Here is a 14,743-nt window from a genome sequence, read left to right as displayed (position 1 = left end):
ATTAAGTAGAGTGGGTTAATTAAGACAGAGGTGAAAGGATTATAATGACTACAGTAAAAATGAAGTAGCTCTCCAAAGGAAGAGAGCTTAAAAAGGAAAGAAGATTGATTTCAGTCAGTCACCATGTAAATTACAATATTAATTGAAATAAACAAACAAGTGGGGTAGCTGAGTGCATGCCGGCCATGCACTCAGCTACCCCACTAAGGGGGTCACTCAGTAAGAGTGTCCGTGTGTCTGCAGCTACCCCACTAAGGGGGTCACTCAGTAAGAGTGTCCGTGTGTCTGCATGCTGTGTGTGTTCGCAGAGGTGGTGCGGGCCATGACCTTTGTCATCAACCAGGGAATGGCCATGTACTGGGGAACCTCCCGCTGGAGCGCCATGGAGATCATGGTAAGTGGGCGGAGCTTACTGACATGAGGCTGTGATCCCTGGTCATATACTCCACCCAGCCCTGCCCCTAAACTGTGCTACATTATCCCCAGCTGTCCTCTCCTTTACCTCCCCAACACCAAGGGCGTACGAGAGAGTTTGATATTGGGGGGGACACAACTTGCTATGAATTTTATGTCTATATACTAGGGGTGCAACGAATAATCGACGTAGTTGACTAAAATTGATGACCAACTTAGTTGCCAACAAATTTAATGGACGATTAGTTGGTGACATCATCGCGTGTGTGTTTCGTGTTGACTCAGAATGCTCAAACATGTAGCCTGAGCTACGTTGCTTTACTAGAGTGAACAATAGCAATGACAACACCTTCACGACCAAAGACCTCAAAAGTGTGGCAGCATTTCACTATTAACCCTTTCGCACGTAACTTATTTTTTATGCTATGTAGTGCGCCTGTTACGTTACATGGTTTTTTTAATGTTTTCATTAGCGTTATTAAGTTTCTCATCATTTCCAGTTAGCATTTGCTGTATTTTCTAATGTTAAATCGCTGTTAAGAAGGTTGTGAACTGCAACATTTGCAAACCTGACCTTGGCTGGCATGGGAGCACATCAGTTATGCTCGAGCATCTGAAGAGGTGGCACATTGGCTCTCTGGATGATGAAGACTCATCTCTTTAAGTTAGCTAGCTAGCATAGCCAATGTCAATGTTAAAAGCCATGTTACTTCAATGGTATTTCAACTGGTATTAAACCACATCAAATTACTATTAATTCTTCAAAATATTGTGGAAAAAATTTGTCCTGCTTTATCTACAGCCAGGATAAATGTTATGAAATATATCTATAGCCCTATATTATTAAACATTAGGTTTTATCTATATATAAATAACTTTACATCAGTTAAAGTTTATTAAAACAAGTTTATTTAGTTTAATTTCATTCTTTGCAAAATCACTCCTGCGCAGTCTGGCGTCCAGCCCAACCCAACCGGTCTGGAGTGTAGCGGAGTCATTTCTGAACTGCCTGGGCAAAGGCAAATTCAGAGACTGCCCCTGCCCCCATTTGCTGAGCCAGGGCATCTAAAACAGAAAACACAGAAGCAAAAAACTAAAGTTGTAAATTTCAGATTCTAAAAGGTTCAACAGAAATTGCACTTAGAAGTGGAATAGTGCACAACGCTGCACTGAGCACGTAAGTTATTGTACAAAGTGTATAATTAGGCCTATCAAAATAATACAGTAGTGGTAATACCTATAGGAAAGTGTTCGATACCATTTTATACTGACTTTATAGCACAATATCCAAGCTCCATCAGTAACTTAATAGGATAATTTCGCTAGCATAAAATCAAAATGCTAACTTTATCGTCGGAAGAAATAATCCTGCACTGAGGACTGTAATTCATGAAAATAGCGTGTATTTTATCTTTGTTCAGATTTTGGGTTGTCTACGAAATATAGGCCTATTCATGCCTCTCTCTTCCTCTCAACTGATCCATAACATTATCCCGTCATCTAATGCTAAACGTTAGCAAGCTAACTTAACGCATCTGCATCTCTCAGTCTTGACATTTTGACAATAAAACATCCCAAATATTTAATATAATTTATAGCTACCACGAATATAATAAAACCCTACAGTAAACTAAGGTTAGCTGACTAAATTAGCTTAGTGTAGGTGTTTATGAAGCTGTAGAGTGAACTTAGTCTATGCTGTCTAAATCTGACAACTTTGACAGATGTAACGTTTCAATAACATTTTAGAAGTGTCTAAATTATAATAGCCTAATGACCACTGTGACAGGCACGAATGTATGTATGACTGCATATAATGTTAGACAATGTAAATAAACTGTAAACGTTTACGAATATTTAATTTGGTGCAATTCAACATTCAAACATTAGATAAATAAATGCATGCTTAGGCCTACCTGATATGGATTCACAAATGAGATGTGTGGGGTGCAGTACGTTGGTCTTCCACACGATGGTCTCCCGGTCAACTATAATTCGATGACTGTTCGATCATACTTCCCGGTCTTTCAATATCACGTCATTTCCCGGTCAATTATAAATCGATGACTTTTCAGCATCATTGTCGTTACACAGTCAACTAGAGATCGGTGTTCAATCAATTATTATCAGGACAACTATAAATCAATGTTATTCCAGCGTCACTGTCATTAGCATTAATATACTGTCGGGTTTCATCGGTATTGTAGCCTAATGGTGATCCAACATTTATTTAGCATTGAGATTTCAATCTCAACCATAATGATGATTCAGATGGAAAATCAATATTTTTTTAATGTCATCTTGCTATCTGGGTTTTCTCTTGGTCAATAAATTATTAATGATGTTGAACATACAGTGTAGTGAATAATAACCTATTATTCACAACAATACTGTTCACATTCCAAATGTGTCCTAACTTTACAATATCAAACCAGAGCCCGCGTCTGCTCTTTAGAAATTCTCTGCTTACATGTTGCATCGTTATGATGGCAACGTTTATGGCTAGAGATAGTGTTGCTGCCGAGTGCACACGTTTAGAGAATGCGATACGTTTGAAATGGCGAAGGATTTCTACAACTCGTGTCTATTCGTGCGTGCCCAATGTGGGTTGCATTTGAATTAATTCGAATGAGTTATGGGTTTGTTGGATCTTGTAATGCTACCATTGATGGCTTTCTTCAAAGGAAGCAGACTTGTATTCTCCAGCAAGCAACTGCTCTCACTAAATTAGTCCTAGTAACCATTCATTAAAAGACGTATTTTTGAATGAAGTTCTCATCCTTATTGTTAGTTAGCATATGCCTCAAACAACCTCAAGCTAAATTTAAAAACCGATGGATGAAAAAGAGGCATTGAGTAACTGTGCGATTCATAATCCGAATAGTCGTTTCAATAATCAATAGATTATTCAACTATCAAAATAGTCGTTAGTTGCAGCCCTACTATATACATAATCCCAGTCCTTATAGGACCATGTATCTTTATTGAAGAATAATACAATATCAGGATGGCTTGAAATAAGAAGGTTCAATTTTATTGTACAAAACATTTTTACAAAACTAAGTTAACTATATACATGTCTATCATATACACATAATATATACATATAATACATTCTGTATAGGTTATATACACAGGCCTATATGTTGTTTCAACCAAATGAATCAAAGTGTGCTGTGCGTTGATCACTGTGTGCAAGAAATTGCTGACAAATTTGCTTGTTCTCTATGAGGTCTAGTTTCTCATGGTGGACATGACACACTGCCACACTATTGAGTTTTTTTTTTTGACTCATGGTAGATCTGAGCCATGTCTTTAGTCTCCGAAGAGAGCTAAAACTTCTCTCTGCCTCTAAGAAAGAAATGGGAACCACTGTAACTAACCTCAACAAGGTTTCTACTTCACCAAATAAAGACCGGACCTCTACTGGTAGCCCTCGCATAATATTTGCAGCCTCTGAAGTTACAGCTGACCCATCTTAACACCACAGCTTTATCAGTTTCAGATCTTGTTGTGTAAAAATAAATAGCTATGTCGGCTATGACTATGGGTTAGTCCTACTGTTGTCAGTTTACAGCCAACTATTTGGTCTAAACATCCATTTACACTGCCTGGCCAAAAAAAAAGTTGCCGTTTGGATTTAAATAAGCAAATGATCTGGGGTTGTTTCAATTGGTCAGGTCTAGGCTCAGCAACGTTATGTGGCAACGTTACGTCAGCTGAGTACCTAAATGTACTGAATGACCAGGTTATCCCATCAATGGAGCTTTTTCTTCCCTCATGGCCATGCCTGTAACCAGGGTTTGAAAAATAGTGAGGTTTGAAAATGGGGGGGGCGGGGGGGTTAGTGTTATGGTTAGGGTTTTGTCAATGTTGATGTCCACGTATAAACATTACATACATAGCGAGAGACCTGTTGCTATTTACAAGAAACAAATTTTATTTGTTTTAATTGTATGGTACACCGCCTGAACTGGATTGTACTGAATAACCTCTCATGTGTGGAGTTTTCATATTAATATGCATTGCTGAATGAATAATAAATCGTAAGAACATTATCCAGAGCATCAAAATACATAGGTCTACAGTATGAAGCATGATTTAAGCTAAGGTTATTTGTAACCTTAGCTAGCTATAAAAATCCTTGAGAGTAACACCATTACAAGTTCACATCATTACACACTTATATCCATTTCCATATTTGGCTTTGAAATGTTTCGTAGGCCGACTATTATTGATACCGTCACCTAAATAAGCTGTTTTTTCATCAATGGCGTTGTGTGAAACGTTAGCTAGCTTACTAATATGAAAGAAATAGCCTAGCATTCATCATGGCCAGAGTACGCATATTTAACATTAATTTCATACAATTGCCTTTACTCCAGACGCTGTACCAGGTTACTGTTTTGAACGTTTCTTACAGATAATGGCATAACGATCATTGCTTTGTCTTACTGAATGGTATGCTGGCAGTTCACACACAAGCCACCTGCTGCTGCCAACGTGCGTAACTTCCAATTGCTGCTGTCAGTGGAAGTGCTGATGATGCAAGGGGCTGCTCTCGCACCTTCTCTCTCAACTCTCACACACAGTGGACACTAAATAACAATTCTAAACTGGAGTAGGCATGTACTCGTCTTGGAGGAGAAGGTCTCAACCACTGATTTTTTAATCCAGTTGTATTTAGCTTCAAATTTTATTTTTAGCTCTAAAAAATTACCGAAGTCCGGACCTCGGTGACCTCATAGCTGGTTACGGGCATACTGTTGGTGCGGGCATATTCCAGGACAACAATGCCAAGATTCATCGGGCTCAAATTGTGAAAGAGTGGTTCGCGAGGAATCATTTTCACACATGAATTGGCCACCACAGAGCCCTGACCTTAACCCCATTGAAAGTCTTTGGGTTGTGCTGGAGAAGACTTTACTTTAAATATTTGAGCCCTTTAAATGCAGGTACCACAGCCTATTAGTCTAAATTAGCCTATCAACATTACTAATAGGTCTCAATGAGCATTCATTCATATCTTTTACCAAAAGTTGGCTGCAGTAGGCTATTTATGATTATTTGGTACTTTAACTTTGCATTTCCTATATTTACAAACATTGCGGCACGTGAGCACTAGCTGGTGCCAGAAAGCCACCGGGCAGTAACCAGTACCAGCAGAAAATTGACCCTTCTCGACAGTGTCTTTTATTGTGTTATCATCATGTAATTTTGCATTTTATAATTTTTGCATGATCTATCAGATGTATGTTAAATAATATCTGTCTACAGTAACGACTCTGTGTGCCTACAGTTAAAAAAATGTAAAGGTAATGTGTCCGATTTGGGGAAAACCATATGATTCTATGGGGAACAGTAGGCTAGTAATGTTACCTAGCGATTATACCGACATTATAGAAACATGGTAAAGTTATTTAATAACATTGAGAAAGTCGTGAATTTTACATGTAGGCTAAGTCTACGGGAGCCAAAGCCACTTTCTGCCACCAGCCCCGTGTCGACACGGAAGTATTGGTCTATTGTGCGAGACTTAAGGAAACAATTAAGCATACGGTTGCTGTTCTTTGTTTACTGTAGTGTGTGTTCATGTGTTCATGCGTTATTTTGTCGTTCTCGAATCGAATAGCATGCAATAAATGGTGAACATTGGATAATGTAAAGATGACTTTAGGCCTACAACAATGATAGCAAAATGTAAAAAATTGTTATTCATTTCTTTTTTTTTTGACAAAGCTAGGGAGCCACTAAAGAGGGGCTAAAGAGCGACATGCGGCTCAGGAGCCGCGGGTTGCCGACCCCTGGCCTAGTCAGTGATGTCGTATTTTTATTTGTTGTTAATGTAGACATAGTACACTACAAATGTGATGCATAGGAACTGCACATCACTATCAGCAATATGTCAGTGACAAAACAGATGGCTAGCTAACGTTAGCTTGTTCATTAACGATCAGCAAAATACGACATACTCAAACAGCATAGGCCTACTGTTCAGTTGTAGGCTATAGAAATTTGATACAGAAAAGTGTGAGTGCGGCAAGTAGCCCAGAATACTTCCTACATCCTGGATTTGTAAAGGCGGTTACCCCGTGAACTCAATGTTTTTAGCCCAGTGCCTTATAAACGACTCTTGCAGCCAAAGCCTCTGGCTGTGTTGTCCCAGTTAATCTGTTATATCGAGCGGGAGCCCTGAGTTATCTTCAAAAATAAAAACCTGTTTAGTGGGTTTAGGCTACTGTGCTTGCGGTCGTCGTTTAACATGAATTCAACGTATCCTGAAATCAAATTTTACTTATCGTACAGTAGTTTCAACAGTATAGAAACTACCTAGCTAATAGCCCTAGGCTACAATCGCTGTTGCCAAATTATTCAAAAGATGACTAACGTGAAACTGGTCGCTAAATAAATCCCCACACGCCTATCACTATCATCTACCAAACTTACAGTGGTCTTTACTGCAAAAAATGATCTAATGTCTTTTTTTTTCTTTTCCTGGGGGGCGGTTCCTTGTTTAAGGCTTAGGTTCAAGTTGATTGTGCTTGCGTGTTTTGTGATAATGATCCAGTCAGTAAAAGTGGCACGCTCACAAAACGTGATCAGGGAGGACGATATTCCATTTCCAAATTAAACTTTTCTTCTAAATTTGCCGGTTGTTGTGACATGACTACAAATAATGTTTTTACTCATTTAGAGAACTTAATTTATACCACAGGCCTGTTTTCTTGGGATAACTAGTAGGGGGGTGAAGACAAAAATAGCCCACACAAATATTGGGGGGACGGGTCCTACGCCCCTACCCAACACTGTGCTATAGGCCCACACTCCATGTTTCCCTGCTGTCCTAAACCATGCTACACTCTTCCCCACCCTTTCCCCCAGTGCTATTGTCTAATGCTGTGGTCTAAGTATGTCCTGTTGAAATATGTGCCTCCTCCCCACTCCTACTAATAACCATGCTGTTGTTTCTCCTCATGGCCACCAGGAGGCGTACTCTGTGGCACGGCAGTTCAACCTGATCCCCCCGGTGTGTGAGCAGGCGGAGTACCACTACTTCCAGAGAGACAAGGTGGAGGTCCAGCTGCCAGAGCTCTACCACAAGATCGGTCAGTTTCACACTGAGTTCAGTATTCTGTAACAGTGGTTGGTTTTGTGCTGGGTTCAGCATTCCAAAAGATTGGTGGTTTTCACATTGTGTTCAGTATTTGACAAGATTCATGCTGTATTGACTATAATACAAGATTGGGTGGATTCAGGCTGTGCTCAGTATTCTGCAAGATTGGTCGGTTTCACTCTGTGTTCAGTACACTTCATGATCAGTTAGTGCACATTGCTGCCAGAAACTACACTTGTGAAGTAAGCATCATGATTCCCCACTACAAACTCAACATGCTCTAAACCTTACAACACTCATACAGAATTCTTATGTCTCTTATATTTACCTTTCTTTTCTTTGTTTGTGTGTGTGTGTTTGTGTCTCAGGTGTTGGTGCAATGACCTGGTCACCCCTGGCCTGTGGGCTGATCACTGGGAAGTACAACGATGGGGTTCCAGATTGTTCACGTGCCGCCATGAAGGTAAGCTTAACACACACTCGTACTCACGAAAGCATACACAAAGACACACACATGCGCACACACACACACCATCCAGTCACATTGCAAATTGTGTGAAAGCACCACACTGTGAGAGCCCCATGCAAACTTAAGGAACGTCCACTGGGGGAAAACCACACCCCAGCTCCACATAGTCCCCTCCCCACAGTGAGGAAGAAATTCACACATGATTGTTAAAGATGGATGAGATGAATAAAAATGGAAGGGTTTGGGCTTGTTCACTTTCCTTTAAAGCTCTTTGCTATGAGCAGTGGACTTTTTTCAGCTGTTCTCAGCGTGTGGTAGCACCACATTGTGTTTATAAGAGGCTTTTGGGGAAATGTATGCATGTCTGAAGGGCTGATGCCTGTATGGGTTTTGTTTGTAAGGGTTACCAGTGGCTGAAGGAACGTGTTAACAGCGAGGAGGGCCGCAGACAGCTGGCCAAAATAAAAGAGCTCCACCTGCTGGCCGACCGGCTGGGCTGCACAGCTGCACAGCTGGCCATCGGTAATGAGCCAGCCGTCAGTGTGTGTCTGTGCTGCTGGCCCTGTGCTCTGTGTGTGCTGTCTTCTCTTTCACTCTTGCTCTATCCTTGCCTTATGCTGCATCTCTCTCTCTCTCTCTTGCTCTCTCTCTTTCTGCTCTCCCTTCCCCATCCCTCTTTCTCCTCCCTCTCTTCCTGCCCCCCATCGCTCTCCCCATCTTGTAAATTCAAATTCAAATTTGCTTCATTAGCATGATATACTCTGCGTAACTGTGGCCAAAGCATGTTGTACAATACAAGAAAAGGGAATAAATAACAAGTAAATAATTACCATAAATCTAAGCCAATAACTATATATATGATGGGTAAATATTTTTCCTCATAAATGAATTAACAATGATTAGTGGTTACTGACTGTCCCGCAGGCTATGGCAGGCAGAAACGTACTCTGCTGCTAGTGGGGCTGTTAGCCATTCTCCCTAGGTTCACACTTTTTCCTTCTCTCTCTCTCTCTTTCTCTCCTTCTCTCTCTCTTTCTCTCTCTCTCTCTCTCTCTTCCAGCCTGGTGTCTGCGCAGTGAGGGGGTGAGCTCGGTGCTCTTGGGTGTCTCCAACACCGACCAGCTCCTGGAGAACCTGGGCTCCATACGGGTAACTGCTGACCACCCACCGTAGCCCACACTGACCACACACAGTCATGGTCCTGACTCCGTCTGACCGAACAGATGGGATTTAACTGGGTTTGGATGGATTGCATTAGGACCGGAATACTATTCTCAGCAGGGCATGTGGTCACAATACACAACAGATCTGCAGAGCTATTGCAAATGCTATGGTACATTAACCAACTCCTGCAGTATCTGATTATAAATGAACCAGTCCTGTACGGGCATTATTGTAAAGGTGAGGCTAGAGCTAGAGTTGGAAAAAAAGATATTTTTTACCATCTTATTTTAATATCAGTCATTTTATTATTTCATGTACGGTCCTTTTGTAATGTTAAATTTTTGCAGAAAACTAAAAAGCACACGCCCCGCTTTGAAAGAGGTTCACCTTTTCTGACTGTCAGTTTGGTGGAGGTTCTAACTTGAGTAAGACCAGATTGGGGTCAAACTGTTCAGGACGTGAACGCACCCCAGTGCTGTTGCCAAGCCGCGCTTATCAGCAGCTGACGTGATTGGACGGTGCAGTCGAATGTAAGAAGCATGCAGGATGTGTGAGTGAGAGAGGCTCAAGGGAGCACCTGATCCTCTCTCTCTCACTGTCTGTATTACTCTATCTGTCTCTCCATCTCCCTCTCTCTTTATCTATGGCCCTGTTCACACCTGGTATTAACATGCGTCTTTGGTGATTCAATCACAAGTCGACGGTGCTAAGTACAGGTGTGAACAGTGGCGCCCCCAGAAAATGTTCAGTGGGGTGGCCAGGTGGGGCCAGTGAAAATCTTGGGGTGGCTCTAGCATGATAACTGCCGAGGGTGGTGGATGTAATAACAGCAATTCAACTGGCTAATAGGCTATCCGCAATCAACGCAGCCAGCTAATTTATATATAGCAACCTAGGGAGACCGGACTTAAACACATCCATCTTACAAGAGGAAAAAACAACAAACATCTGAAATCTGCAGTAAAAACAATAAAATATGCACTTTTCCAGTTCGAACTTGGACAAGTCCTGTCATTACAGATATAACACATTACATTTATTATAAATAGCCTAAATAAATGTAAAAATATATATTTTTAAAATTGGCTAGTGGGGTGGCCAGTCATTTTTGTGGGGGGGTCATGGCCACCCCTGGCCACCCCTTGGAGGCGCCCCTGGGTGATTTAATTTAAAAAATATAGCAAATGCTAACTGAAAACTATGAGAAGCTTAATAACGCTAATGAAAACATAATGAACCATGCATGCTACATAGCATGAAAAATAAGTTATGTGCGAGAAGGGTTTTAAAGTGCGACAACAGGCAACAACAACAACTGGAGTTGGCAAGCTATGTCAAATGCTTCCAAGCCCCAAAGGTGTAATGTAATATATTACATGGAAAAATGGTATTATGAATAATACGTGAAGCGTTGTAGTTCTACAAATAAATGTTAGTAGACTATTGTGGGAGTAAAGATTTACGATATCATGAATATCAAGGAGACATTCTAAAATGCTTAACATGGCTTAATGTTCCAAAACTGCGATCAATAATCACCAAATTTCTCTCGGACATCTCTTGTCAGAAACACTTCCTCCTGTCAAAAAAGCGTCCATACTCATCGCTGTTTTGGAACATTACAGTTTTTCCCAATTGCTAACACACTATAACCGGTTCCCTCAGCAAGAAAACCTATAGCCTTGCCTCATTTCTCAAAAGATACACACTTTTCTGTAAGCACTATTCACGTTTTGACACAAGTTTCTATGGTTAAAACCCTTTTTTGCAAAACATATCATTCACTGCACTATATGTTCATTCAGCAAACACACGCAACCGATACAATACACTCAAGTCATTATCATCCGAACTCAAAGAGCACAACTTTCCCTAGGTGTAAACACAAAGCCACTAAATTAGTGACACCAATCAGAATCACAGGATCTCTATAAATAGGGTTATTTGTTTGGATGCAATCTTTGAACTTGATGGGATGCCTCAGCCCCATGAGTATATCTTTGTTGATGAGGCAGGGTTTAACCTCACAACAAAGTGCAGAAGGGGATGAAACATCATTGGTCACCGTGCCAATGTGAAGGTTCCTGGCCAGAGAGGAGGCAACATGACTCTATGTGCTGCAGTCAGTAATCAAGGGGTCCTCCACTGCCATGTCACTTTGGGTCCATATAACTCTCCACATCTGCTTGAATTCCTAGGTCAACTTTACCAGCGACTTCAACAGGAAGGGGAACCAGGGCAACCAGAGCAGTCCGAGTACATTGTCATCTGGGATAACATTAGTTTCCATCGGGCTGCTCTGGTTCGCGCCTGGTTCAATGACCACCCCACATTCACAATTTTTTTTTTGACCTGCATATTCCCCGTTCCTCAATGGAATAGAGGAATTTTTGTCAGCATGGCGGTGGAAGATTTATGACATAGAAGCCATCCAAGGCTGGATTAGATATACCAAGACATATTTCCTGCATTGCCTGGCCAGAGAAAACATCCTTTGTGATGTCAATGAAATTTTGTGGCGGGATCCAGACCAGGGAGGAGATGATGATGCAGAGTAGGTGTAATTAGATTTACAGTATGGAATTACATGTGTTTATCTTATGTATATATAAATATTTTTTGTAAGTTTTTCAATTTTTTTCATTTTTTTCAAAATTGTACTCTACCTACCCTATGTACCACTATTCCTTCCTTATGGTTTTCTGGAAATAAAGGGTTAGAAAATTTCTCTCTTCTTCATACAGTAATTTGTCAGTGTGACATTGTAAGGTGTTATATAGTATTGCTTTGAATGTCTCTTGATGGTGTCTTCCTGTACGCGTAATCTTTATGTCAGTAAAGTGATGTTACAAAGTTCAAAATAATGCAGATTCTCAAAATACTGATTTCAGAAGAAAAATTACATTTTGGTAACAGTGTTTGAATTAATCCCTCCAGTGTCTAAGAGGCAGTCATGTAGTATGTGCTTTTGATTTCTTGTGTGTATTGTGGGCAAAGTTTGTTTTCGACCGGAAAGTTAGCTGGTTCTACAGATGAGAATGACGTTTTGAGAATGTGTGTAGTTTTGAGAAAATGGTGAATGGTTTCAGAAAATGTGTCTTAGCAATTGGGAAAAACTGTAATCCATGTTAAACCATTTCACATTAAGCGTTTTAGAATGTCCCTTCTTCCATAACAAGTGCGCTTCGGTTCTAGAAAAGTAATTCATAGATGCATTCACAACACTAGCAAACCAGCAAACACCCTTTGATATTAAACTGCATTATGAAACATTTTCATTGCAGTGAATAACGTAAGAAACTTTGGAAATATAATATCTTGCTTAGCCTATTTAATTCAACCATACTGGCAAGGTGTCAGACAAATACAGTGAAGTTCAAAATGTTCTAGTCTAGCGTTTCTGCTTTTTCCAACGATAAACAGAATTTAACAAAAGATCAACTGCAGCTGAGTTAAGGGTATTTCATTTCAGTGATGAACGGAATCTAGCTTGCTAGTCAACTAGGTTTTCATTTACAGATACAACACGCATTATTTCATAGTGACAATCATAACAAGATTCATTCAAGCAGACCTTTAAATGATGCGTAAACTTACATTTGCAAACGGACATGATGTTCGTGTTTATTTGCATATAGAGCAGGGAGGTGAGATCCAATCACAAGTGGTCAATCGAGACGCATGTGGGGATGCATTTTAATGCGATTTAACATTAAATTGCTGTTACTTCAAAGCTAAAATTAGCTAGAATTTTTCCAATCTCGTGTTCTGATCGCACCGGTTTTAGCTAATCACACTGGTGTGAACGCAGTTGGCGTGTGAATGAGTATGTACTTCCACTACACAGAGGACGTCAGTTGAGTAGGCAGGCCTTCAATGCGGCCCAGACCACCTCCAGATGTGGTCTGAAAGATCTGATCTCAAATCGGGTCTTGGTGCGTTCACACCTGTACTTAGCGCTGTCAACTTGTGATCGGATCACCCAAGACGTATGTTAATACCAGGTGTGAACAGGGCCTAAATCTCTCTCTCTTTCTCCACCTCTCTGCCCTCTCTCTGTCTCTCTGGCTTTCTCTCTGTTTCTCTATTTTTATTTCTCAGTACCTCCCCCTGTTTTCAGTTCTGCTTAATTCAAATTGTTTTATTGGCATGACAAAATAGTTTACTTGTATTGCAAAAGCACACAGTGTAAACAGTAATTGTGATATCTCTTTCTCCCCCTCTGTCTCTGCACTTTTCCCTGGCTTTCCTTCTCTCAGACTCAATTTCTGATTGTGTTTTTCTGGCATGACGTCAGAACATACAGTAAACCCCAAAGCAGGATTGCAAATGTGAAACACATAAAATGCATGATATAGTGATAACATGGTACTGATAATGGTACTGATTGGTTGCAGCTTTAGAACTTTCTCTATCCCTCCTTCAGTGTCACATTCCCTCTTTTTAACCTCTGCTTTCTTTCTCTCTGTGTCTTGTTTTCATCACTCTCATCCCATCTCTTTCTATCATTCTCTCTCCCTGTCATTTTGGCCTTTATTTGTGTGTGTGTCGATGTGTCTGTGTGTTTGTGTTTGTATGTGTGTCTCCTGTTTTCTCTGTCTCCCTCTCCCTCTCACCCCCTTCCCCAGCTTCTCTCATGCCCCCACCCCTAAACAACCCTCCCCTCTGTCTCTCTCTCACCTTCTAATTCTTTCTCTTTCCTCTCGGTCTCACTCTCACCCTCTCTCTTTTCCCCTGTCTCCAAGGTGCTGTCTCAGCTAACGCCGCAGACTGTGAGTGAGATGGACTCCCTCCTGGGGAACAAGCCGCACTCCAAGAAGGAGTTGCGCGCGTGAGGAGGGAGGAGGCCACAGCCAGAAGGACAGAAGATAGAGAGAGTAACATTCTGATGCCACCTCCTGTTTTAGCCAACCCGCATGGTTTTTTTTTCCCCAACATTGCGCTTGCAGTATCCTGCTGCACATTTACTTGTATCCCATACGTTTAAAAACTAAAATCAATGGATGTTTCAGCTGAAGCATTGAAAATAGAGACATCAAAGACAATGAAACAGAAACTGGCAAATGCTGTCCTGTGACACAAGAAGTGCGAAGGGAGAAAAGCAGAACGATGTGGCCCTGTTTTTCCTGCACAGAGACTGGCCATGGGAGCGAGGTGTGTGGGGGGGGTGGGTTGTGGTGGGGGTACAGGGCAGCAGCTTCCACCTAGCCCACATCACCCCCCCCCCACTAAAAAAAGCTTTCTCAGAACCAAAACAGAACCTCAGAACCTCTTTCTCAGCGTGCACATGCACGCGCATGTCCCTTTAAGAACATCAGGAAGCCGAGAGGGAATTGGGGGGGGGGGGGGGGGGGCTGGAGCTACACCTCATTGGCCGGTCATGAGACGGACAGAGAAGCAGCATACTTTCAGCTAGTGACCTGGCTCCTGGGGGGAGAGTATTGCATGAACACTTCACAGGGATGCTGGGGGGGTGTTGTATTAACACAGAGTTTGAGATGAACCGTTGGATCCCCAGAGACTTGCTCCACCAGAGAGACCTAAAGCTGCAAGGGTGATGTCCATGTTCCCTAGCCCGTCCC

General features: G+C 41.4%; 1 protein-coding gene across 1 annotated transcript in view; it reads left to right on the top strand.

Annotated features, from left to right (window-relative positions):
• LOC118790866 (voltage-gated potassium channel subunit beta-3-like) overlaps window positions 1-14,480 on the top strand; it is a 45,275-nt gene extending 30,795 nt beyond the window's left edge. The window contains exons 9-14 of the mRNA XM_036547972.1: window positions 309-394; window positions 7,400-7,520; window positions 7,897-7,991; window positions 8,399-8,519; window positions 9,058-9,146; window positions 13,907-14,480. Coding sequence (XP_036403865.1) covers window positions 309-394; window positions 7,400-7,520; window positions 7,897-7,991; window positions 8,399-8,519; window positions 9,058-9,146; window positions 13,907-13,996 — 602 coding nt within the window. The 3' untranslated portion in view covers window positions 13,997-14,480. The remainder of the gene's footprint in view (window positions 1-308; window positions 395-7,399; window positions 7,521-7,896; window positions 7,992-8,398; window positions 8,520-9,057; window positions 9,147-13,906) is intronic.
• The last annotated feature ends 263 nt before the right edge of the window (window positions 14,481-14,743 follow it).

This window comes from Megalops cyprinoides, chromosome 16, assembly GCF_013368585.1.
Source record: "Megalops cyprinoides isolate fMegCyp1 chromosome 16, fMegCyp1.pri, whole genome shotgun sequence".
In the NCBI taxonomy this organism is placed as follows: Eukaryota; Metazoa; Chordata; class Actinopteri; order Elopiformes; family Megalopidae; genus Megalops; species Megalops cyprinoides.
The sequence above is the reverse complement of the archived record's forward strand: the minus strand, read 5'-3'. Positions and strand labels throughout refer to the sequence as shown.